Raw genomic sequence first — 19,233 nt, 5'->3', positions numbered from 1 at the left:
TTTCTCATAGTGTTCTATTGTTTCCAGTACTTGCCTTATATTATCTCCACATTTTTGTCCATGTAAAAAAATCTGTCTGATTAGGATGAATAATATGTGACAATAGCTTTTTTATTCTGTGCTCTATACATTTTACTAGAATTTTTCTATTACAACGCTGAAGTGTATTGGGCCTCCAATTTTAAAAATGGACTGGATCTTTATATTTACCACTTGGGTCCTGTGCGCTGTTGAGTTTTGGCCGCATGAGGAAACATTTTTGACTATTCAGCTCTAGATAAGAAATGACTGAGGAGGTGTTTTTGGTGTAACATATTATACACCTACTACTACTGTACAGAACATGCTATTATATTCTGTTCTGTAAAATCATGATGTGATTTTGTGAGGCAATGATTCAGCTTGGATCTAACTTTACTAAACGATCACCATTGTGAGAAGTGATAGTCTTTTTATTTGTAATAGCAATACTAATAATACTAATATGTGATGAGTCGGTGTAGGCCGCAGAACTTGATAAGGGTTCATTTAAGCAATTTGAGCGCCCTTTAAAATGTGGTGCTGGACGACGCACTTGAACTCACCCTACTGTCCGAGTGCTTAAGCTTACAGAGAAAAACAAGTTGGTCAACTCCCTAACCGGGTTGGTCACATATCGTTTTGGGTCCCACTGCTTAAGAGGGGGACCGTGGAGTTTTATGAACATCAAGGCGGACACACAGTGAATTTGGATGCTAGATCTCGTTGGTGGGATGATACGGTTCATGCGGTGGATCAGTTTGCCTGCATGCGCAATAGAGTTAGTACTTTTCTGTAAGCTTAACACTCGGACAGTAGGGCGAGCTCAAATGCATTGTACATGAACACCAAGTCCATAACAAACTGTTTTGAGGACAGACGTTTTATCACTCACTGGTCGTGTTTTCAGTCTGTGACTGTTCTTGGATTTGGCCCACTCGAAGTCAACCCTCCCACTGACAGGCCTCTTTACACACATCTGCAGTTCTTCATCATTTGCGCCACCGCCAGAGAGAGAGAGAGAGAGAGAAGGTCAATGAATTGGCAAGGGGCACTAGAAAAGTCTGCAGCACCCGGCCTCACCCTACTAGAACCTGAAGTCAAATGTCTACTGTTTGCTGATGGTCTGGTGCTTCTGTTACCAACCAGGGAGGGCCTACAGCAGCACCTAGATCTTCTGCACAGACTCTACCAGACCTGGGCCCTGACAGTAAATCTCAGTAAGTCAAATAATGGTGTTCCAAAAAATGTCCAGTCGACCAGGACCACAAATACAAATTCCATCTAGACTCCCTAGAGCACACAAAAAACTATGCATACCTCGGCCTAAACATCAGCGCCACAGGTAACTTCCACAAAGCTGTGAACGATCTGAGAGACAAGGCAAGAAGGGCATTCTATGTCATCAAAAGGAACATAAAATTCGACATATCAATTAGGATCTGGCTAAAAATACTTGAATCAATTATAGAACCCATTGCCCTTTATGGTTGTGAGGTCTGCGGTCTGCTCACCAACCACGAATTCACAAAATGGGACAAATACCAAATTGAGACTCTGCAAAAATATCCTCCGTGTACGACATAAAACACCAAATAATGCATGCAGAGCAGAATTAGGCCGATACCCGCTAATTATCAAAATCCAGAAAAGATCTGTTAAATTCTATAACTACCTAAAAGGAAGTGATTCCCAAACCTTCCATAACAAAGCCATCACCTACAGAGAGATGAACCTAGAGAAGAGTCCCCTAAGCAAGCTGGTCCTGGGGCTCTGTTCACAAACACAAACAGACCCCACAGAGCCCCAGGACAGCAACACAATTAGACCCAACCAAATCATGAGAAAACAAAAAGATAATTCCTTGACACATTGGAAAGAATTAACAAAAAAACAGAGCAAACTAGAATTCTATTTGGCCCTAAACAGAGAGTACACAGTGGCAGAATACCTGACCACTGTGACTGACTCAAATTTAAGGAAAGCTTTGACTATGTACAGACTCAGTGAGCATAGCCTTACTATTGAGAAAGGCCGCCGTAGGCAGACCTGGCTCTCAAGAGAAGACAGGCTATGTGCACACTGCCCACAAAATGAGGTGGAAACTGAGCTGCACTTCCTAACCTGCCAAATGTATGACCATATTAGAGACACATATTTCCCTCAGATTACACAGATCCACAAAGAATTCGAAAACGAACCCGATTTTGATAAACTCCCATACCGTATCTACTGGGTGAAATACCACAGTGGACCATCACAGCAGCAAGATTTGTGACCTGCTGCCACAAGAAAAGGTCAACCAGTGAAGAACAAATACCATTGTAAATGCAACCCATATTTATGTTTATATATTTTCCCTTTTGTACTTTAACCATTTGCACATCGTTACAACACTGTATATATACATAATATGACATTTGTAATGTCTTTATTCTTTTGGAACTTCTGTGAGTGTAATGTTTACTGTTCATTTTTATTGTTTATTTCACTTTTGTATATTATCTACTTCACTTGTTTTGGCAATGTTAACATATGTTTCCCATGCCAATAAAGGCCATTGAATTGAATTGAATTGAATTGAATTGAATTGAATTGAATTGAATTGAGAGGTTGGGAAGAAAGCATGGATTTTTGTAGCAATTAAATAATTTCTTTCAAATGTATTAGAATTGATTTTCCAGAAATATTTGTTACTACGCTACGGCAGCGCTACATCCCTGTTCAACTCGTTAGTGGCTGAAACTATCTCACTGGAGAAAGAATCCGAGTGAGCGAAACAGCGCCCCTCTGTCTCACTGTATGTGAACCATGTATCTGATGCTGTCTGGACAAAAAGAGTACGACATGCCATACTCTTGTTCAGACAGCATCAGATACATGGGCTACACGTACTGAGACAGAGGGGCGCTTTTTCTCGCACGGATGCTTTATATGAGATTGATGTGTCGTTCTGCCTGTCGGTCAAATCAATTATTCATATTTCAATGTTTTATTTAGGACAGTCAAAGAGGTATGGTAGGGCGTGCCAGACCCCCTAGGGCCCGCCCACAACGCCCGCCCTGATTAGAAGTACATGGTGCAAGTAATCAATGCTATTTGAGATTCTGCAGAGATTATTACAGCTATTGTGAATATCTACACAGACCTGCGATGATCTATGCATGCTATCTTGAACATGCAGACTTGATATAATTATATAATAAGAATTGTAGAGTTACAGTAACCTCAAAATAGCGCCATGGATCTGTTACTCATTTTAAGGTTGAATGTTACATTAGTTTGTAAGATAGCCTTAACTTTAGGCTATTTACTGTGAATGTAATATTGAATTGTGTTAGGTTGACAACACAAAAACATCAACATTTAAAGGAGCTGTATCGACTGCTTGGATAGTTCCATCTGAGCCACAGGCTTAATCCCATTCTCCAACTTTTATTTATTAAAGAATAGGACTAAATCAAATCAAACTTTAAATGCACTTTAATCAAAGTATGATTTGATTCAGTCCTATTCTTTAACTTAGATTTTGGGTTGAGATGCAGACGTGAATCTAACATATCAATGATTCATTTGTAGACAACATGTTATTAAAGCCAGACTGTCAGTGGCACAGATGGAACTATCCAAGCAGAAGATAGATCTCCTTTAAATGTTGATATTTGGTTGCGTTGACAACCAAACACATTTCAAAATCACAAAATATCATAGCATTTGAAATCAACCAGAGCTTGAAACCCTAGGCCTATTGTATTGTCTATTTTTTGTTGAATTCTGGGTTGAATTGAAACAATAGCTGTTGATGACTTTGCAAATGATAGGCCTAAATAGCACCATTGACTATATAGGAGTGATAAAGTATGGTCACATTTTATTTGCTCTGTTAAATCTACTGTTTGGAATGACTTCGATAGCAACAGTGAATCTATTTAGTTTTTAAGTGGAGCACAATCAACAATCATTCTCACGATAGCACATTGGCAATACTCAGTGACAAATACTGTATCATAGCAGGGCTGGGCTTGGTTAAACCCCTGGATGGGAAACCAAAGGGTAGCTGTTGATAGGTCAACTCTCCAGTAGGAGGTGCTGTCCAGCCTTTAGTATTTTTCTGATATTGGAAATAACATTTAAGAATCAATGTTGTTTTAAAGGAACAGATTCAACATTTTTTACACCAGATTTGTCTATGTTGAAATTTGTTACCATGATGACATGATCCTGTGGTTGAAATGTCGCCCTCAAAACAACAGTTGCAGACTTTTTATTCAAATCCAATGTATTTTACACCTAGATTCCACATCACAATATGTTGACAAACTATGTTGATTCAACCGGTTTGTGCCCAGTGTGTTATGTCTGTCTACATTGCTTATGTTGAAATCTGTGTGACAGAAGTCTGTAGCCTTTCCAAGCAGTTCATGTTTTTCCAAAGTTATCCACATAATGCTCCTATAGAGACAGTCTCTTTTCAATGGAACATCACGAGAACAGCACTGAATGAGTTTTCTCAGGAATAAAGCAGTTGGCATGGTTGTGATATTGTACACTGTAAAAATAATCCTGTTGTTTTTACGGTAACTTATTGGCAGCCAGTTACCTGTAAGTGACTGTAAAAAAAAAAAAAAAGTACAGTATGTTACCATAAATTCCAAATAAACTTTGGTTTAGCAGTACATTACTGTAAACTTCATTTAAAACATATGATAAGTGGAGACTGGAGAGTGAGACACTAATATACAGTTAAACCAAAGGTTCTGTAGAATATACGGTAACATACTGTACATTATTTTACAGTAAAGTACAGGTAACTGGCTGCCAGTAAGTTAACGTATAAACACATTTTTTTTTTTTACAGTGTAGAAGACTGCAGCAAGGTTATTTCCAGTCATAAAAAAAACACTGATAGACGAGAGGAGAGACTGCTGCTTTGGCACCCGTTTAGCTTTCATGTTTTCTACCATTAAGATTTTCTCTGCATCCTCCCGTGCCAACGAGTGACTTAAACATCAACAGATGATTGAAGTCCGGCCCCAAAACCAGCTCTTCAAGCCAACAATCAATCACAAAATCCCTCCCATTTTCTCTGTAACTATTGCCTTGTATAGAATTGCTTTGTGTTGCATTTTTCTGCTGCTCTGTAGAATACAGTTTGGATTTATTATTGCAGGGATAGGCCTAGAGATAAATGTTTCAGATTCATGCTGATAAAGAGCAAGGCCATTAAAATTCTTTCCCTGGCAATCCATTTTTATTAGAATTTTCAGTAGCTATTTAAACAATGACCTGTTATAACCGGGGCTTAAGTGAGCTTGGTGAGCGCTGGGAAAACACACTATACTGCTCCAACACATTGTTTATTTGTAGGGCCAAAGTAATTGTCCTGTTCGCCCGCCTCACTCTCCAGTTTCCACCTTTTTTTATTTCAAGGCGGTAATGTTGATTCGTGAATCATGAAAGAGCCATCTTTGCTGATTTCCTGTGGTAATCACTTCAGGTCTTGTCAGGATTTGTAGGCCTCCATTGTAGTCCACTACTTAATTCTTATTTCTCAAATGACTGCCTCGCCTGGTTCACCAACTACTTCTCAGATAGAGTCCAGTGTGTCAAATCGGAGGGCCTGTTGTCCGGACCTCTGGCAGTCTCTACGGGGGTGCCACAGGGTTCAATTCTCGGGCCGACTCTTTTCTCTGTATACATCAATGATGTCAGGATTTGCTGCTGGTGATTCTCTGATCCACCTCTACGCAGACGACACCATTCTGTATACATCTGGCCCTCCTTTGAACACTTTGTTAACAAACCTCCAAACAAGCTTCAATGGAATACAACACTCCTTATGTGGCCTCCAACTGCTTTAAAATGTTAGTAAAACTAAATGCATGCTCTTTAACCGATTGCTGCCCGCACCTACCCCCCCGACTAGCATCACTACTCTGGACGGTTCTGACTTAGAATATGTGGACAACTACAAATACCTAGGTGTCTGGTTAGACTGTAAACTCTCCTTCCAGACTCACATTAAGCATCTCCAATCCAAAATTAAATCTAGAATCGGCTTCCTATTTCGTAACAAAGCCGCCTTCACTCATGCTGCCAAACATACCCTCGTAAAACTGACTATCCTACCGTTCCTTGACTTCAGCGATGTCATTTACAAAATAGCCTCCAACACTCTACTCACCAAATTGGATGTAGTTTTGTCACCAAAGCCCCATATACTACCCACCACTGCGACCTGTACACTCTCGTTGGCTGGCCCTCGCTTCATATTTGTCGCCAAACCCACTGGTTCTAGGTCATCTATAAGTCTTTGCTAGGTAAAGCCCCGCCTTATCTCAGCTCACTGGTCACCATAGCAACACCCACCCATAGCACGCACTCCAGCAGGTATATCTCACTGGTCATTCCCAAAGCCAACACCTCCTTTGGCTGCCTTTCCTTCCAGTTCTCTGCTGCCAATGACTGGAACGAATTGCAAAAAAAATCACTGAAGCTGGAGACTTATATCTTCCTCTCTAACTTTAAGCATCAGCTGTCAGAGCAGCTTTCCGATCACTGTACCTGTACACAGCCCATCGGTAAATAGCATACCCAACTACCTCATCCCCATATTGTTATACATTTTTTGTTGTTGCTTTTTGCACCCCGAGTATCTCTACTTGCACATCATCATCTGCACATCTTATCACTCCAGTGTTAATGATAAATTGTAATTAATTTGCCTCTATGGCCTACTTATTTCCTTATCGCCCTAATCTTACTACATTTGCACACACTGTACATAGATTTTTCTATTGTGTTATTGACTGTAAGTTTGTTTATCCCATGTGTAACTCTGTGTGGTTGTTTTTGTTGCACTGCTTTGCTTTATCTTGGCCAGGTCGCAGTTGTAAATGAGAACTTGTTCTCAACTGGCCTACCTGGTTAAATAAATGTGTAATACATTTTTTTACATTTAAAAAAAAAATGTCTTAGTCTCAGCAAGATTGAAGTGACAAGTGGATTTTGCAACCCTCAAACACAGGAGATAGATGACTGAAAAAAGACAGATCCTCAGGTGGATGGGGAATACGCATTGCTACTAAAAAAAGCACCCTGGTCTTGACTGTGTGTTTTTAACGCGTGCTGTTTGCTGATGAGAATGTTAAAGCATTCACAGTAATAGGGGCATGTGGAATTGTTTAACTGGAATGATAGCATAAGGGTGAGCTTATGAGGGGAGATACTATAGTAGATCATTGCTTTTCTTTCTGCTTGCTCTCCTTGTGAGATGATTCACATGTTATTATACTGATATAGAATGTATAGTATCTACACCACTTGAATAAACAGAAGTAACAGATGTTTTATGTTTGGTTTCCCCCCAGCTCCAGACGGATGCGGAGAAGCACTCAGCCGTCGAGCAGAACTCTGTGTGGTCCGGCAGCGACGAGGTCAAGAGGTCAGACGGGAGCTCGGACAGCGGGTTCAAAATGGAATCGGGCTCCAAGTGGTGCCGCCGCCCCTCAGACATGTCGGACGAGTCGGGCAGGAGCTCCTCGGACCGCAAAACGCCTTCCATGGCCCACACGGGCTCCTGGAGGCGAGGCCTGAGTGCCCAGGTGGGCGTGACCTCGCCTAGGACCAAGGCACCTGTCACGCCAGTCTGCGGCACGCTGAAGACCCATGGGACAGGTACGTAACATACAGAGTAGAGCCATGTTGTCTCTGTCTGCTGTCCCAACAGCCACACTGTCTATGTATTGTGCTCTGTCAGTCTGAACTGCATGGGTTCCTGGAGCATGTGAAAAGGCAGACAGCAGTCAACCACAGAGATATTTTATCTGGTGAGATCAGGGCTCAGGTTGCCAGGTGATGAATCCACTCTCCGGAGAACCGTTCTGAAGAGTTGGTGATCTCTTACCTTTTTATATTGAAGTGGTAGATAGAGAGGCCTTTGAGTTGAAACATGTTGGAACTCAGCAGGATGTCTGATGCTACTGTATAACCGCATTTCTGAGTGAATGTGCTTGGTCCACAGTTGACAGACTGTGTCATGTCTCCACCCACAGGTAAAACGGACGACACCAAGGTGTCTGAGAAGGGCCAGCATCATCTCTCGCCCCGGGTCAACAGCAGCATGCAACGCTCCCCATCAGACACGGGCCGCAGCAGTGGAGACGAAGCCAAGAAGCCCCCCTCCACATCCAGCCGCACCCCCACCACCAACACGTTTGGCTTCAAGAAGCACGCAGGAGGAGGTATGACCATGGTGACAGCCAGCGGAGTCACCATCACCAGTGGCTCTGCCACCCTGGGGAAGATCCCCAAATCAGTGCAGCTCCACGGTGGTCGGGGTCTTGGTCGCCAGGCCAGTGTGGATGATGGCTACCTGCCTGTGAGCTCCCACTCCACCCTGCAGTACCGCAGCCTCCCCCGGCCCAGCAGAGCCTCTGGCGGGGTTCGCAGAGCCAACCGCTCCTCCAGCACCAGCATCGAGTCCAACCTCAGCTCCAGGTCCAACACGCACCACGGCCCCAAAAGCCGCAGCCAAGTCCCCAAGCCCAGCGCCGGTGGCATCCCCCTGCCTGGCTCGGGATCTAACCAGACAGACAAGGAGAAGGGGGTGTCCTCTGAAGACAATCCCATGGCCCAGGGCTCAGCAACACTGCCCCCTCAGGGAGCCAGGCAGCCAGGGGGAAAGTACCCAGACATCTCCTCCCCTACTCTGCGCAGGTGAGCCCACCACCTCCATACTACAGTCTACTTAAAGTACACCTACCCCCATATATCAGGGGCTGTCTTACACTAACAGTCGATGAGTCTGATAGTTCCTTCCTCCAGCCCTGAAAGCACTACCACACCATCCTGCTTGTGTTTCAAGGGGTGACGTATTCAGGCACAGTGCAAACAGATTTGAGTTGGGATAATCATCATATCAGCGTTATAGTAACATTAAAGAACATTTAGAGAGCCCTTATCAGGGTTTCATTATGTTTTTTTGCCCATGACTTTTTTGCCCATAAACCAAAAGGCTTGTTTTATCACTAGGCAGCTAGAGGGCCTCTCTTCCCTTGTGGCCTGTGAAATAATGGCCTATCACTGCTCATTAAAAGCAGGGTGACAGAGCCCAGGCTGAGGGGCCAGTGTTTTCTCTAGCTCGAACCCAGGAGCTCGAACCCAGGGGCTGCCTGGTGTTGCTTTAACTGATGCTGCTGGTGCTTGGACTTATCTGACTAATCGCCTGATGAGGTAATGAGAAAAGAGAGCAGCTGTTCTCCCTCAGTGGTCTGAGAGTCTCCCTTCTCATTTAACCCTTGTTGATTTAATGTTGTCAAAACGAATATGGTGTCTGTGGCACACGCTTTACATCCTGCTTTAATTCACATAAATGACCTGTTGATTAAAAGCCACGGTAGAAGATGTATGATAGCTGTTCACACGGACGCCCAAAACGGACCGGTGAATCAGAGAGAGAGATTTATTTTTCATGTGATTACGTGGTTATACCATGAAGTAGGTATTGTGTTCCTGTGGCAATGTTATGATATGTATTTGTTTCACTTCTCTTTGCATTTAACCAGCATTTTCATCACAAATTCCTTCAACAATTCTCTACTTAAAACCCATGCGCCGCATAATTCTCCTGTCACTCCTCTCCGCTCTCCCGTGCCGTCCAGACTGTTCGGAGGCAAGCAGGCTAAGCAGCAGGTCCCAGTCACCACCACGGAGAACATGAAGAACGCCACCGTCATCTCCAACCCCCACGCCAACTCTAGCCAGCAGGGCGGCGCTCTGGACTCCCCTTCGGCCAGTAGCGGGGGCAGTAGCCCTCTGTATGGGGGTGGAGGTCGTCTGGGTGTTGAGGCCAACTCCCTCTCCCCCCCTGGCTTCCAGCCCCGGCTCGACCCTGTCCACCCCCTCCCACAGCCTGGCCTGGAGTAGCACCCTGAGCAGGGACACCCTGAGCCCTGGCTACCCCTCCCTCAGCAGCCTTGCCACCAGCAGCGAGTCCATCGACGTGTCCCTGGGCAGCGGTGGCCACAGACACCATGGTCACGACACACTGCCAGCCTGCATCAGGAACAATGGCATCAAAACGGGAATCTCAGAAAGGTAGGGGCGGGGGGGGGGGGTTTCCGGAACGGCCAGGTGTGGCTATGTGTTTTAATATCTACTACAAGCTCCCCTCCCTTTTCCTCCCTTTGTATCTCGACCTTTAAACTGTTGTGTGCATGAGGGTTAACAGAAGTGTTTGACTGGCCATATTGATGATAAAGGAGATGATAGGAGACTGACTCCTAGCAGGTGTTGGTGGGATGAAAGCATGGATTCTATCATGACTGATGATCTCTCTGTTTCCCCCTTCTCTTGGTGCTGCTCCTCTCTCTGTTTTGTCTACCCCTACCTCCTAACCCCCTTCTCCCTGCCCCCTAGTCTTAGCCCCCTCTCCTCTCCCTCAGCTAGTCCCAAATTCAGCAGAAACACTTTACCCCGGAAACAGGACAGGTAAATGTGTCTATATGGAGCTAGGCTTGCTTGTTAGTGAAACAGCTGCCTGTGTGTGGTGTACTGTGTTGTAAAGTGAAGTGACCGTTGGATGTTTTCGCTGCCTGCATCTCTTTCACAGCATGCATAGCGCCATCTGCTGGCTGAACTAGGAAGGGCAGGCCTGTAGTCTGAGGCCTGATCTTGAGATGTACATCAAAGCATATAGGACACAGCAGCTGTGATGCTTCTATAGATAAGATAAGAGATCAGTTATCTGAAGCTGTCACCTGTCTCTATATGTTCATAATGACAACACACCTACCTGCACCAACACAGGAATTGGCCCTGTGATTAGATGTATATTACAACAGTTTTCTTTTACTTTAACAAGGGCGGAACTCCCAAAATACTTCTCCGTAAATCACCATTTCCATGAGATATTTACTCAGGGAAAAAATACATACATTGAGAAAAAACAAGCAATTAAGTATTGTTTTCATGAAGGTACATTGACGTGCAACTTCCACCTGTGATTTGTGACTGTACTAGATGCACATTATCAGACAGCCTTGACGTTATCCATGTGCCTCCCTGTCCATCAACAACCTAGGTCATTATATCTGTGCAGCTAGTGACTTGCAACGTTCGCCCATAGATGTGGATGTGAGGTGGCTTTTCAGCATCTCCCATCTCTCTCAAGGTACGGCCACCTGCCCCAGCTGCGTAGTCATGACGACCCCCGGGACTGGCTGCGTTCCCACTCTGCAGGAGGTCTTCAGGAGTCTGCCGGCAGCTCCCCCTTCTCCCCCGCTTCCAGCCTCACCTCGCCCTCCGGAGCCCGCTTCAACTTCTCCCAGCTTGGTAGGTGTAGCCTCAACCCTCCCCACTCATCGCTATGATAATCATTGCAGGAGCAGTGATAGTCATCTCTGCACCCAGAACTAAATATTGTGCGCATGCTGGCTTAACGTTTCGCCTCTTTCAAGAGACTACAGTGATATTAGTGGTGATGTAAGGAAAAGTAGTAGTGATTATATCTATTTTACACCACGGGTTGGTCTAATCCTGAATGCTGATTGGTTAAACCGCATTCCAGCCGGTGTCAATTCTACAAGTTGCCACCGGGCTAAATCTATGATGTTAAAATGCCTGTTCCATCTGACTGCGCAATCCACTGTCTCATCAGCCCAGCCAGACAATTTATAAACTTGATCTCCACTATAAAAAGCATCTAGGTTCTAGACATTATCTCACATTTCTTTGAGACTAACATTTAGTTTTCAACAGCAGAGATTTGTATAAACCTTGCGGTCTGTCTCTCCGACATTTGCAACATTGTTTCAATATTCAAATTTGATCTCCATGTGTCCCATAGTAATGAACATGTCGGGAGTCGGGACGAGACAGACAGACAGGCAGTGTTTCTCAGCCAGTCGAACTCGTGAATCAGCTGGCATCATTTTCATGGATATGTACAAAGAAATGGCATTGAAAAAAAGGTCAAACTAAATGAAGTGCAGATAGTTTGCAGTCTTTCCAGCTTCAGTTTGAAGTGATTGTGTTAACTGTGTTGTTGTGTAGTTCCTCTGAACAACAACAGTGTCCTGAAGAATGAGCACATTTTCTATGCCATGTGAAAATCGCACCTCATTAGCTCATTGTTATCGATATATTCAAATAAATGTCACTAGAAAACAGCTCAAACAAATGCAGCTACTTTGCTGTTATTCTGGCTGCACTGTTTGACGTGACTGTAAGTTATGTTGGCTAGCTAACAAGCAAGGGATAAGAACGCTGCCACCCAGTATGGCAATGGAACATTTAGAATGAACGAATAGATACAGAACAAAAAGACTGAACGACTGGGTCGCCGAGTCTCTGGCAACCGAACCGATAGAACGAACAACCAGCCGGCTTGGGTAGCAACCCTAGATTTGTGTCGGCATGAAATAGTATGAATAAATTCATAAAAATAAAGTTTTTAATGAAAATATGCCAATCATTATTTGAATATGTTAGTAACCCGTTGTACAAAAGTGATAATGCTCTCGAAGCCAGTGTTTGGAGGATATATTGGCACGGTTTGCACGGCTCTGGCATTATCACTTAAATGTTGTATTTCACTCTTACTTTCCACTTTGAGTGAAGAGTAACAGACAGCAAGCAAAGATGTCTGATCATTGCCCTCTGCCCATGTCTGTTTTTAAGATAACCTTTGACCTGTGTTATGTAACGGATGTGTCCCAGCAGGCAGCCCAACCACAGCTGCACAGATCAACCTGGCCAACCTCCGCAGCGGCCTGGCCAATCAGGAAGGGCCGTATGACCCATACAGTGAACGCTTGAGGAACTCGTCCATGTCTCTGGAGGAGAAGAGTCGCACCATGACCAGCTCTGGGTCCTTCAGGGATGGACTAGAGGAGGGTAAGACAGACACACTCTTCTACCTACAGTATCCACTCTCACACATGGCCTCAGAGAAATACTGGTCAAGTCATTTTTGTTTATTCAAGTTTTTTTAGAGGGTTGTTTTGACACTCCACATACATGTGTGAACTATCATTTTACTTCTGAATGGATTATAACTCCCTTAGAAAATCAAGCTTTTGCTTAGCTAAGATCATTTTTTGAAAGCTTTCATTCTTTACAGGACGCTAGTGAAAGATTCATATTTTTCTTACAAAATGAATATTTATTGAATCGACATGCTTGTTCAACCAACCACTTAAATCACCAGTGAAATCATTCATTACATTTAGTGTGCCAGTGTCATTTGGAACCTGTGTTGATTTTCCACACATCTACAGTTGAATTGGGAAATAGAAAGAAGCACTTTGTTCGATTTGCGAAATGTACATAGACTGAGGTTTGATGATTGACTGCACTTCTTTGGCTCTGAATGGCTTGTTGCTCTTGTGGTTTGTGCTTGTCCTGAGGCTCTCACTTTAGCTGATCCCTCTATGATGCCAGGTTCTTGGCTGGTGTTGTGGCATGCAGGCCAGGGTGAGGAGGAGGAGGAGAAAGGCTGATAAGTATCTCCTCTCCTCCCCCCATCGCAGACAGACATCTGACTCAACACCAGCCTCCTGACAGGAGCACAAGGCCCTGTTTGACGGCACCCCAATGTCTACTTTTCTACTTTAGATCACAGACTATAGAGTAAACACGGGAAAATCCCTGCTCCAGTAACAGTATACATATCAGTGTTGTAGGTCTCGAGTCCAGTCTCGAGACCACAGTCTCGGAGTCTGATGCATTTGTACTCTGTCTTGACTCGTTCTAGGACAGTGAGGACTCGTAATTTCTTCCCGACACCACTAAAGAATAAATCCTGATTGGATATGTTTTTCACATAATTTCACATAATCCAACAAAAACTGAAAAGATTGAAACAGAACATCATTGAAAAGAATAATGTAATTAGAATTATTTTTATTCTAATTATTATATAAATCCTTAGCCCTTCTCTGAAGGTTTAGAAGGGCCTCATTGTTCGATTGGGTTCAAGTCCGCGCTCTGGCTGGGCCACTCAAAGACATTCAGAGGCTTGTCATGAAGCCTCTGAATGTCTCACCTCACTCCTGCGTTGTTTTGGCTGTATTGAGCTGACAAGGTACAAATCTGTCGTTCTGCCCCTGAACAGGCAGTTAACCCACTGTTCCTAGGCCGTCATTGAAAATAAGAATTTGTTCTTAACTGACTTGCCTAGTTAAATAAAGGTAAAAAGGAAAAAAGAAAGTATGCTTAGGGTCATTGTCCTGTTGGAAGGTGAACCTTCACCCCAGTCTGAGGTCCTGTGCACTCTGGAGCAGGTTTTCATCAAGGATCTCTTCGTTCATCTTTGCCTCGATCCTGACTAGTCTCCCAGTCCCTGCCGCTGAAAAACACCCCCACAGCACGATGCTGCCAGAACCATGCTTCACCGTAGGGATGGTGCCAGGTTTCCTCCAGATGTGACGCTTGGCGTTCAGGCCAAGAGTTGAATCTTGGTTTCATCAGACCAGAGAATCTTGTTTCTCATGGTCTGAGGGTCTTTAGGTGCCTTTTGGAAAACTCCAAGTGGGCTGTCATCTGCTTTTTACTGAGGAGTGGCTTCCGTCTGGCCGCTTTACCATAAAGGCATGGGGAGCCTAGCGGGCCGGCTGAGGCATGGGGAGCCTGGCGGGCCGGCCGAGGCTTGAGAACCTGTAGAGCTAGCTGAGGCATGGAAGCCTGACGAGCCAGCTGAGGCATCCTCGGTTGCTTCGTCTGCGGCACTTGGAGCCGACGTCACTAGTAAAAAAAAATTATAATCCCTGTTGCTGCTTTCCCTTGGGGATGCATTATTCTATAACGTGTACGCTGGGAGTCGGGAAGCAAGTACAGGGAGTGCAAATTTTATTATAAAAATAACATAGTACAAAACAAGAAACACGAAAAGCGTACAGACAGAAACAGAGTCAATAATGCCTCAGAAAAGAACCAAGGGGAGTGACAGATATAGGGGAGGTAGTCAGGAAGGTAATGGAGTCGAGGGGAGTGTCATGAGGTGCAGGTGCGCGTAACAATGGTGGCAGGTGTGCGTAATGATTAGACAACTAGCGACGTCGATCGCAGAGGAGCGGGAGTAAACATCAAGGATGATCAATGGAAACAGGATGCACATGAGCAATATCGAGTTTCATAGCAAAGGGTCTTTATATTTATGTAAATAACGTATTTCTGTTCTTTATTTGTAATAAATTAGCAAAAATGTATTATGGGTTATTGTGTGTAAATTGCTGAGGATTTCTTTATAATTTAATCAATTTTACATTTACATTTACATTTTAGTCATTTAGCAGACGCTCTTATCCAGAGCGACTTACAGTAGTGAATGCATACATTTCATACATTTTTTTCTTTTTTTTTCGTACTGGACTCCGTGGGAAACGAACCCACAACCCTGGCGTTGCAAACACCATGCTCTACCAACTGATTTTAGAATAAGGCTGTAACGTAGCAAAATGTGGAAAAAGTCAACGGGTCTGAATACTTTTCCCGAAGGCACTGTATAGGCCTACTGCAATGATATACAGTTTATTAGGTACACCACCCTGTTCACGAAAATGGTTCGCTCCTACAGACAGTGAGTCACGCGGCCGCGGCTTGCTATATAAAGCAGGCAGACAGGCATCGAGCATTCAGTTACTGTTTGATTAAACGTTAGAAGGGGCAAAACGAGTGACCTAAGTGACTTTGAGCCTTGGAAGATCGTCGGTGCCGGGCCCATCAGTTCCAGTATCTCAGAAACGGATTGCCTCCTGTGCTTTTCACGTACGACAGTGTCTAGGGTTTACCGAGAATGGTGCGACAAACAAAAAACATCCAGTCAGCGGTAGTCCATTGGGTGAAAGCAGCTCATTGAGGAGAGGTCAAAGGAGAATGGCAAGAATCATGCAAGCTAACAGGTGTGCAGGTAAAATAACAGGTAAATAACAGCGCAGTACAACAATGGTGTGCAGAACGGAATCTTGGAACGCAAAACTTGTCTCTCCTTGTCATGGATGAGCTGTTGCAGCAGACGACCACACCGGGTTCCACTCCTATTGGCTAAAACAAGAAGAAGCGGCTACTGTGGACAAGCGATCACCAACACTGGACAATTGAGAATAGAAAAACCTTGCCTGGTCTGACGAATCCCGGTTCCTGTTGCGTCCGCAAAGTCAGAATTTGGCGTAAGCAGCATGAGTCCATGGCCCCATCCTGCCTGGTGTCAACAGTACAGGCTGGTGGTGGTGGTGTAATGGTGTGGGGAATGTTTTCCTGGCACACAATAGGTCCCTTGATATCAATTGAGCAATGTTTCCATGCCCCGAAGAATTCAAGCTGTTCTGTAGGCAAAGAGGGATGAGACCCGGTACTATATGGGTGTACCTATTAAACTGGCAACTAAGTGTATACCTGGGCTAAATGTCACTATCTGTAACTAGCTGACCCCCGTAACTCTTCAAGGTTTCCTTGAGCTTGTAGTCCTATAAGACCTGCCCTTGGTTTTGACACCAGTGCCTGGAAATCCAGACTGTTATGGACTGATTTTACCCCACCATACATCCACACACTTCAGTGGACTCTGGGACATTGGAGAACACACTCAGGGCTCTAAATAATTGTACAAAGGCTTGGTAAGCAGCTAAGCATTTAGTTAAAGGCCCAGTGCAGGCAAAACCGTGATTTCTCTGTGTTATATATATATATATATTATACACACACACACACACACACACACACACACACACACACATTTCCACACTGTGAGATTGGAGAAATACTGGGAAATTGTGAAAATGATAATGCCCTTTTAGTTTAAGTGCTGTTTGAAAAGACCGCCTGAAATTACAGCCTGTTTTGGCCTGCCTGGTAACATCACCAGGCAGTAAATTATACTGAACAAAAATAAAACACAACATGCAAAGTGTTGGTTGCATGTTTCATGAGCTGAAATAAAAGATCCCAGAAATGTAGTATTTATGTATGTAAAAAGCCCTTTTATGGAGAATAACTCATTCTGATTGGCTGGGCCTGGCTCCCCAGTGGGTGGGCCTGGCTGCGAAGTGGGTGGGCCTATGCCTTCACAGTCCCACCCTGCCGAGTCATGTGAAATCCATAGATTAGGACCTAATGAATTCATTTCAATTGACTGATTTCCTTATGAACTGTAACTCAGTCAAATCTTTGAAATTGTTGCATGTTGCATTTATATTTTTGTTCAGTATAGTTAATAGACCACTAAGAAAGAGTTCCAAACAGCTAGTTTTCCATTTTTCCGCACCTACTCAGACCACCCCCAGACAGTTCTAGCAAAATTCTTGCTTGCGAAATTTCTCTTTGCTAAGAAGCTATTTTTGTTTCTTTTTGACTATTTTAATTGAAAACAATCACAGTAAGGTGCTTCATCATTACCCAGAAATTATTTGATATTGAGATATAAATGGCTGCATTGGACCTTTAAGTTTGGCACATCCCCCTGCTGTCATTTTAGTCCTGCGGTGATGTTGTGGTTCCATTCCATTATGATTAATGAGAGAGACAGCTCATATAGCGAGGCTGTGTTAGTGTAGTAACAGCACTCACTAAAGCGTAATGATGATGTATAGGCTGATGACTGCTGCTGAAGTGTGAATGTGTCATACTGTATGTCTCACCAGGGCGATTTAAAGTTTGGACGTGTGATTATGTTTGTGTAGTCAGGCAGTTAGATATCGGGGCTGATGTGTGGATGTCAAACCATATCAGCACAATTAAAGGGTAGGCTACAAAGTAAACTAGTTACAGTAACGTAACAGTGCCACGCACGCGCTCACACATACACACGCGGTCATACACACACACACACACCTAGAGCAGCAACTCTGTTGTAAATGTTCACCCAGGGGACCTGTTTATGCATGTTCCTGTTTCCAAAGTCATCAGGGGGAGATGAATCACTGCTTGCATGAAGCCATTATCCATGATTGATGTCACCAGATGAATGAGTTGAGGGTTGTTTTTGTTTCTCTCCAGTGCACGGCTCCTCTCTGTCTCTAGTGTCCAGCACTTCCTCTGCCCACTCCATGGTGAGCAACACTTTGATTAATGTTTGATGCACTGTCCAAACATATAGTACGAATGTTAATATACTTAGGGCTAGTTTCCCAGACAAAGATTAAGCCTAGTCCCGGGCTAAAAAAATATATTTTAATTGAGGTTCTTCATTGAGCATGCTTTTTAGTTCAGGACTAGGGTTCATCTGTGTCTGGGAAACCAGCCCTCAGTGAGCTATATGGGTGAAAGTGAAGAGGGACCATCTCAATGTGTCTGACTTGACTGCTGAGTTGCATTGCTAATTAACTGCTTGTGTGAATCCTTATAGCCTTAGGTGGAAACTGAATATGTTCAGATTGTCTGTCTTGCTGTCTTATCCCATGCATACTGTGACCTGCATAAACCTCTCTTCTCTTCTCCTCTCCTCTTTTTCATAGCCGGAGGAGAAATCTCAGTCGGAGGTAAGAACAACTTTACTTTAACACAAACAATGTGCCACCATTGATTACCTTTGGGACTGTAACATCATAACTGTTTATGAGCCAGCAAGTTATTTAGGTACTACATACTCTATATCCTAATATGATGTTTCCTGTAGATAAGCATGATCTTGTTTTTCTGTTCTCAGATTCGTAAGCTGCGGAGAGAATTGGACGCTTCCCAGGAGAAGGTGTCTGGTTTGACCACTCAGTTGAGTGCTAATGTAAGTTTGATGGCAAATGGTTACTATGCTAAGCACTGTGACATCATGGTTCCGCTGGTACTAACTGTCAGGGTTGGGGTCAATTCCATTTCAATTTCAGTCAATTCATAAAGTAAACCAAATTCCAGTTCCACATTTTCCTCATTGAAAAGCATGGAAGAGAATTGGAATTGGTGTTTCAGTGTATGTTGTGAATTGACTCGAATTGAAATGGAATTGACCCCAACCCTGCTAACTGTATATAATGCCTTGGTTGTGGTCATTGGAATGGATTCATCCTAGCGTTGCGTGTTACCAGAATTTAAAATACCTACAAGTCAAAGAGTTCCAGCATTGCGCATGGTGTTTTTGTTTCCCTTTGCGTGGCGTCCTACAGCACATTGAACATGACACAGGGTAATGGTCTGAGAGGGGAAGCAGGCGTTCAGCCCCATTATCTGCTCTCTGAATGTAAACAAACATGACAGCCCTGCAGCAGAAACAGCGTCAGTAACAGC

The 19,233-nt window shown here is 43.9% G+C and overlaps 1 protein-coding gene across 1 annotated transcript in view; it reads left to right on the top strand.

Moving 5' to 3' along the window:
- Nucleotides 1-19,233, top strand: part of LOC106573239 (neuron navigator 2-like) — a 100,983-nt gene that overhangs the window by 62,303 nt on the left and 19,447 nt on the right. The window contains 10 exon segments of the mRNA XM_014148126.2: nt 7,389-7,695; nt 8,073-8,736; nt 9,681-9,876; nt 9,878-10,116; nt 10,438-10,509; nt 11,192-11,352; nt 12,742-12,915; nt 18,013-18,065; nt 18,471-18,494; nt 18,662-18,736. Coding sequence (XP_014003601.2) covers nt 7,389-7,695; nt 8,073-8,736; nt 9,681-9,876; nt 9,878-10,116; nt 10,438-10,509; nt 11,192-11,352; nt 12,742-12,915; nt 18,013-18,065; nt 18,471-18,494; nt 18,662-18,736 — 1,965 coding nt within the window.

This window comes from Salmo salar, chromosome ssa16, assembly GCF_905237065.1.
Source record: "Salmo salar chromosome ssa16, Ssal_v3.1, whole genome shotgun sequence".
Classification (NCBI taxonomy): domain Eukaryota; kingdom Metazoa; phylum Chordata; class Actinopteri; order Salmoniformes; family Salmonidae; genus Salmo; species Salmo salar.
Note: the sequence above shows the minus strand (reverse complement) of the source record. Positions and strands in the feature narration are given on the sequence as shown.